Source organism: Phycodurus eques, chromosome 21 (assembly GCF_024500275.1).
Source record: "Phycodurus eques isolate BA_2022a chromosome 21, UOR_Pequ_1.1, whole genome shotgun sequence".
Lineage (NCBI taxonomy): Eukaryota > Metazoa > Chordata > Actinopteri > Syngnathiformes > Syngnathidae > Phycodurus > Phycodurus eques.
This window is the reverse complement of record NC_084545.1, coordinates 7,099,520-7,107,451: the sequence shown is the minus strand read 5'-3', so window position 1 is coordinate 7,107,451 and position 7,932 is coordinate 7,099,520. Positions and strand designations below refer to the sequence as shown.

Here is a 7,932-nt window from a genome sequence, read left to right as displayed (position 1 = left end):
CATGTTTTTGGGATGTGGGAGGAAACCGGAGTGCCCGGAGAAAACCCACGCAGGCACGGGGAGAACATGCAAACTCCACACGGGCGGGGCTGGGGATTGAACCCGGGTCCTCAGAACTGTGAGGCTGACGCTCTAACCAGTCGCTACCGTGCCACCTTTATTCTTAAAATGGTGATTTTTATTTATTTAATTTTTTTTAAAATTTATTTAAATTGTAGCTTCTGTTAAAATTCAGACTACTCTAATTATTTTTGTTATTACGGGATTCTCTTAAAATTTTGATTTTTTTTTTCTTGTATGTGCAATAGCACAACTCTATTCCTGTAAAATTAAATTCAAATATTTTTCTTTTACTATCCTAACATTCCCATAACGTGAGACTATTTTATTCCAATAAGAGTAAGAATTTTGCTCAAAATAATGCAACATTGTTGTAATAGAATTCTGACTTCATACTTGGAAAATTATGCCTTTTTCTTTTAAATTTATGAAATTTTTCTTATAATGTTACTTAATTCATGTAAATTAAAGAAAAAATTTGCCACAGGTAAAAAAAATATATATATACGTATATACGTATAATATATATAAAATATATTATACGCTTTTCATCATAATATTCTTACTTAATTCATGAAAAGTTAATATTTGTTGGCCCATAATAATACAACTTTGTTCTCAAAAAACAAAGCCTTTTTGTCAAGTTAAATATTTTCTTTTATTATTATCTCATAAAATTAAGACTGTTTCATTTGTAACAATACCTTCTTATTTTCACAAAATTCCTACTTTTAAAATTACAACTTTACTCTTGTAAAAATAGGATGTTTTTTAAGTCATGATAATGCTACTTTGTTATCAGAAAATTCACTTTATTGTTGTAAAATCGTGACTATTTTTATCGTAATATTACGACTTTAGCCTCACATATCTCTGACTTTATTCTAGCAACTGGCCTTTTGTTATGGTTTACTAGCCTTGGAGCATGAACATAAACACACCGCAGTGAGTGAAGAATCCAAATGAAACCAACCAAGAAATGAAATTTGAGGGTGTCGAAAAGGAGGCGACGCGGCGGATGCCGCCGTTCAATGATCTGCAAGCCGCTTAAATCATCAATCATCAAATGGATATCAAGTGGTTAATGTGCAACTCGGAGGAGCTTAGGCTCCTCGTGATATGCCGAGGTGAACTTTTAGCTTTGGCTCTGCTGAGCCCATTGTTTGTTTGTTTTTGTTTTTTTTGTTGTTTTTTTTGCCCTCAAGTTTTATTGTGCAGGCTTTTCTTTTGTGCCTCAGACATGAAGTGAACGGACCTTCATCGTGATGATGACGATGAGGACAGCATCCACGAAGGATAAATCAAAGACGAAGGTATGACTGTTTTTAGTTGAGGGGCCACATTCACCCCTATTCGATCTCATGTGGGCTGGACCAGGATATCTGTGGATTGACAAGCTATGAATAATGACAATTCCAAAATGTTTCCATTGTTTTGGTGCAAATAATTAGTACGTTCTGAAAATACCCTTGTTGCAAATCAGATGAGCAACCTGAAAATTGAGTGCCATTTCAACAATATTCGGAATCAGTTTTTCCATTTACACGTGGAACGTACAAATCACAGTGGATCTACAGTATATAAAGTATGTACCATTTTTTTAAACCGCTTGCTATGAAAGACAAAAAGCGTTCCACCAAACCAGCTTCTTTTGAACTGAGGCTGTTGACTGACACTTAGCAATATTCAGTCTTTTAAAATATTTCTAAAGAAGCCCAGTATTCATTTTCACAGACCTGAATTGTTCAAAGTGCAAAGGTCGCACAGCATTCCCCAGTTATTTGTATTGTTAGGCAGCGCTTTCTTTTGCAAGCGTGTATTTGCAGCACCTTCCCGTGCGAGAATGACAGGACAGGAAATTGCAGGTGTGTTCAGGGAGTGGGCCTGGAAGTAAATACACCCAACCCATGCACACACGCACATACACACATATTGGCTTGCACACAGCACGAGAGGTTCGCCAGTGATTGTTTTTTTCCAACCTGCACAGCTCCCAACAAAGCAAAGGTAGGTTTTGCTTTTATTCTGGTGCAATGAATATTCAGTATATTTTTTGTTTGGTTTTTTTTTTCTTTGGAAGTCATAATACTGCACTACATATCCATATAATTACATAGAGTACGTTTCGGTTGATTTATGATTCGAGCGGCAAAGATGACAGGTTAGTGTAAGTTAATTGAAATGGAACCAGTCCTTCCTGTTGCACAAATATGGATTTTTTTTCCCTTTTGTTGTATGTGTATTTTCAATGAGCTCAGTTTACAGTCCCAGCTGCTCTTCTTTTGTTTGTGCTAACAGACAAGGTAAACACCACTTAATGAATGGCCGCACTTTATTGTTTACATTACTATTACAGACTTAGTTTTTTTTCCGCCGGCAAAGTGGAGAGTGGTATACAGTATGAATGTACTGCATGTATGCTATTCTAATGTGCTTGGGAAGTGAAGCAAATACATTGAAATACAATGCTAATAATAATGATAAAGTTAATAAATTGTGTTAAATATTATATATGGGGACGTAGAGAGATGTCAGTATATGAATACGATACATTAAAATGTGTGCGTGTGTGAACAATGCCATACATACAGTGGATATAAAAAGTCTAAACACCCCTTTTGAAATGCCGGATTTTTGTGATATAATGAAGTGACACCATGCTAAAGCATTTCTAAGCTTTTGCCGTAATTATTGTGATCTATCACCTGTAGAACTCGATTGAGAGAAAAAAAAAAGTATCTGATCTTTGAGAGGGGAAGGAAAAACAAGCAACTGAGATGTGGTTGCAGAAGTATGCACACCGTCTTCTACTGTAACTGGAGATGTGACAACTGCTGAATTATTCTTTCCTGCTGTTTTTCTTCAACTGGAACTGGGTCCTTTGTCAAGGAATTATGAACAGTTCCAAATATCCGTCAGTGTTAGCACACAACCTTTAGTCTTCTGCTAAAAAGCAAAAAAAAAAAAAGAAAATCTGGAAAAGCCTACTAGAACAGCTGAAATGTATTTGAGTTTAATCGGAGGCACTTTAAACGGTGGGTGCACACTTGTGCAGCCACATTTTATTTATTTATTTTATTTTTATTTCACAGTTATAGTCCACATTAATGGTTCAAAAAAAGGTTTGAAAATATTTCTATTTCTTTCTCATTTTTTTACATCACTAAAACCTGGCATTCAGCGGTGTGTAGACTTTTCCCCCTGAACCATGCCGAGTCTACAAATCATATTTAATTTTCTTTGAGACACACAGTATTGGGGGAAACCAAAGAAAGTTACATGCTGGTATATTAATAATACAATTTAAAAGGGTTGTTGCTAAGTCACTCCTTTTAGCTTTTGCTTTAGTCTTTGCTTCTTATCAATTCATTTGTCTCGCTGCCCTCAGTGTTGTTTTATGATATGATAAGACTGCAGCACACAACGATCCTAATGAAGGCGTGTTTGACATCACCTCATCTCACCTCCATTTTCACCGCCATGATGCAATATGCACCATTAATGTGCTCGCTGTATTCTAGTGGCCGCATTTGCATCGACTTCGTATGGAGCTCCTTTGCTTATCGACGTTCCAATCGCGAGCGAGCCGAGCGGTCATTCGGGAAGATTACAAGGGCGTGTCATTGTCACGATGCTATTGTTTTAAATGTACTTTGCTCGTCTTCACCGAGACCACCATCTGTCTACGCCAGGGAATAATAATGATGATGATGTCTAGGCGGCACGGTGACCGACTGGTTAGAGCGTCTGCCTCACAGCTCTGAGGACCGGGGTTCAAATCCCGGGCCCGCCTGTGTGGAGTTTGCATGTTCTCCCCGTGCCTGCGTGGGTTTTCTCCGGGCACGCCGGTTTCCTCCCACATCCCAAAAACATGCATGGTAGGTTAATTGAAGTCTCTAAATTGCCCCTAGGTGTGAATGTGAGTGCGGGTGGTTGTTTGTTTGTATGCGCCCTGCGATTGGCTGGCAACCAGTTCAGGGTGTACCCCGCCTCCTTCCCGATGATAGCTGGGATAGGCTCCAGCACGCCCGCGACCCTTGTGAGGAGAAGCGGCTCAGAAATGATGATGTCTCTCAAACGAAGAAAAATGTGACGCTTTCACACAGCACATTCACAACAACAACATGTTATTATATTATTACAGCATTGTTTGTCATCAAATTATGATTGAATTCTTCCAATTTTGTAGCAAAATTAAGATTTTTTTATTCTTGTAATAAGCCTACTCCAGTCTTTTTTCATATAGTTGTGGCTTTACTCTTCGTAATTGTAGTCATATTTGGATTGTTTTCTTCTATCAGACCTTTACATCACAAAATTGTGATGTTATTCTCATAAAATATTACAGCACTATATTTGTAATTTTACAAATTTAATATTGTAAAATTACAGCGTTATTGCTATAAAATTACAACTTATTACTTAATTATGAGCCTATTTTGACTGTATTTTTTTTACATGCATGTAGACACCATCAATCATCACTTTACCGAGTACATGATATTTGCTCACTTACAATTGGGTTTGCTCACATGGGAAAGTATCACAATCTGCATAAATCAGTCATACAGGTATACTAAATGATATAAAATTCTTGTTCCTGCTTTCAATGCTTGTGTGCTTCAGTCCACAGTACACACGATGATGAATGAGGCCAATAAAGATGCGTTCAGGAGTGTCAACAGAAAGCCCGGCCTTCAGATGTGGACCATTAACGTGAGTCACCCAAAAAAGCAAACATCAGCCATTGTTTACTTATTTGATGTGGACTTCATAAACGGTTTATTTTCAACATTTTACTTCACAACTTTTACTTTTTCTTTTCAATGTCCAACAGAAGCTGCAGATGGTGCCTGTGCCGGCCAGAAGCTTTGGCAACTTCTTTGAGGGCGATTGTTACATTGTTCTGCATGTGAGTACTCTGGAACCCACCTTCAATATCACCGGAGTGTTGATGCACCCGCTCCTGCCCTGTACATCTCCTAAAAAAACAAAACAAAACAAAACAACAATCCCAAACAAACCCTTAAAAACGTCACACTTAGGCAAATATTAAATCATGTAAATTAAGTATAATAGAAAGGTCCGTTAACATCTGGAGAGTGTTGGCGCACCGCCTCTCACTCATATACCCCCTCAAAAAACAAATAAAGACAAAGACCTGAAAAAAACATACAGTGCGGGAAAAAAATGTAAATGTGACTAACATTTTAATTTCACACATCCCAGGGGGTGCGCACACCAAAGCGAGTGTGTACGTGAGTTTACCTGTTAACATCCCAGGAGATCCCCCCCCCCCCCCCGCCCCCCCCAACACCTCCTAAAAAACAAAAACAGAAAGAGTCCAAACAAAGTCCTGAAATCCATCACACGAGGAAAATACTTTTAAATAGAATGTACATGTGACAAACAATGTAATCTCACGCAGCCCTGGGGGTGCGCCAGCCACAGTTTGTGAATCCCTGACATAATACTGTTCTGTCCACCAGATGAGTCAGAACATGGGCGCGGCCGACATCCACTACTGGATCGGGAACACTTCGTCGCAGGATGAGCAGGGAGCGGCGGCCGTCTACGTCACCCAACTGGACGAGCACCTGGGCGGTGCGCCGGTGCAGCACAGGGAGGTGCAGGGCCACGAGTCGGCCCGCTTCAGGGGCTACTTCAAAAACGGCATCATGTGAGTCCTGCATTGTGACCTTGAAGAAAAGGGGTTGAGGGTGCAATACCTGGGGGTTTATGTTTCGCTGGCATTTGAGCAGCTGGTAACGTAATTGGTCGGAATTTTAACCCGTTGCTGGCCAAAATAATAATAATACGCACCATTTTTACATCACTGGCCTTAAAATGCAGTCTAGAAAATGCATCTTAAGCATCTTTATAATTATTTGGTCATATATTTATGAAATGTTTTATTATGTATTTTGCGTATAAATATATTTTAAATTCATCAAAAGTTAAAACTACTCCAGAATTTTCCCCAATTCTCCCTATCATGTAAACATGTTTTTAAATAAAATAAGCATGAATAAAAATGTACATTTTCTAAACTGCAATACAATAATTCGATTTTGATAGAATAATCTTGCCTACATTATATATAAACAAATTAACAAACATTCACAAAAAGGTGGTCAGATTTATTTATTAGATTTAAAAAAAATTATATTTATTTTTATATGGTTTTATATAGTTTGTGTATATTTGTATATTGTTTGTATAATTTTAGATTGTGTTATTAAAGTCAAAAGGTTTGTCTCATCATTAATGATCCCTTAAGTTATTAGGTTATTATTATTATTATTATTATTACGTCAAAGCCTAAAACTCTGCAAAATTTGTTTTATTATCGAAATATAACACAATATTTAATGTAACTATTCTGTTTTGTTCATGGTGTTTGGATGTATTTTCAAAAACTTTATTCTCAACCAAATATCAACAGAAAGCCTTTTGATTTTTTTTTTCTTTTTAAATGAAAAACCCAAAAATAAATTTTCCTCCCTTTTGCCCCATCACACAAAATTCCCTCAAACACTATCATTTTATTGTATTGTTTTTTAATTTTTGTACATGCTAAGGATGCAGCTATACTAGTGTTGCAGCGACTGACATAATTGTTGGGAATTGTAATATGTTGCCAGGTAAAATAATTAAACAGTGTTCTCGTGTCTTTATAGCATCATTAGCCTTCAAATGCAACCTCCAAAAAACACACAAAATGAGTTTTTACCATATACGTCACTATTTGAGGCCGTTAACAAAGCACCACCACGGGGCCTGGTGTGTGTCTGTTTTGTTTTATGGCACTTGAACTTTGCTTGGGTACGTTTGTTCCCTCTCCCTGTGCAGCTACAAAAAGGGAGGCGTGGCCTCAGGTTTTGACCACGTGGAAACCAACGCCTACAACGTCCTGCGCCTGCTGCACGTCAAAGGGCGGAAGCACGTCACGGCCTCGGAGGTGCGCAAAAGCAAATAGCACGGCAACAATACACACGCAGCCTGCTCTCGTGGGAATTTAGTGGGATTTTATTCAAAAATTACTTATTAGTAAAAAAAAAAAATACAAAAAACCTGACATTTTAGATTGGTGTGACATTTCCCTTCAATATCAGCATTTTATGGAAACATTTGTGTGTGCGTGTGTGTGCAGGTGGAGGTGTCATGGAAAAGCTTCAACACAGGCGACATCTTCCTTCTGGACATGGGCAAAGTCATCGTGCAGTGGAACGGAGAAAAAAGCAACAGAAGAGAGAAGCTTAAGGTTGACCAATTTAATCCGAAAAGAAATGGAAATATCTTTGTACAGTCATCATACTGACTTTAAATTCAGTAATGATTCATTTAAATAGCTTATTTTCACAACTTTATTCCTGTCAAATTGCTGCTACTTTAATCTTTACAAATTATAACATGATTGAAAATGTAAATAAAAAAAACCTTTTTTTTTCATTGATGACTATGTTGTACTCTAATGTGCGTTAGATTTTGTAAATATATTTATTTGATATATTTTAGTCTGAAAATACTTAAATTTGTAAGATTTTTGCAATTGTATGATTGGTTTATATTATTATGTTTTATTTTTAATATATTTATTTCTGTTTTATTTTTATTTGTTATTATTGAATGCGGCGGCACGGTGCCCGATGACAGCTGGGATAGGCTCCAGCACCCCCGCGACCCTAGTGAGGAGAAGCGGCTCAGAAAATGGATGGATGGATATTATTGAATGCATTGATTATGTCAAAGCTTTTTTTTTCTTTTTTTCCTGATGAAAAACTTTATATTGCTCTCTAATATGTTTTAATAACATATATTTGATTTAATTATTGTGCTTTATTTGCATATATTTCCCAACATTTTATTCTC

At 37.2% G+C, this 7,932-nt stretch overlaps 1 protein-coding gene across 2 annotated transcripts in view; it reads left to right on the top strand.

Moving 5' to 3' along the window:
* Positions 1-856: 856 nt before the first annotated feature.
* vill (villin-like) overlaps positions 857-7,932 on the top strand; it is a 17,334-nt gene continuing 10,258 nt past the window's right edge. Inside the window, exons 1-6 of one of the 2 annotated variants that reach the window (XM_061666556.1) lie at positions 857-1,373; positions 4,687-4,776; positions 4,898-4,972; positions 5,550-5,740; positions 6,913-7,021; positions 7,214-7,324. In XM_061666556.1, coding sequence (XP_061522540.1) covers positions 1,326-1,373; positions 4,687-4,776; positions 4,898-4,972; positions 5,550-5,740; positions 6,913-7,021; positions 7,214-7,324 — 624 coding nt within the window. In that variant the 5' untranslated portion in view covers positions 857-1,325. Of the gene's footprint in view, positions 1,374-1,819; positions 2,068-4,686; positions 4,777-4,897; positions 4,973-5,549; positions 5,741-6,912; positions 7,022-7,213; positions 7,325-7,932 lie in introns of those variants that run through there. The other variant, XM_061666557.1, reaches the window with a different exon arrangement.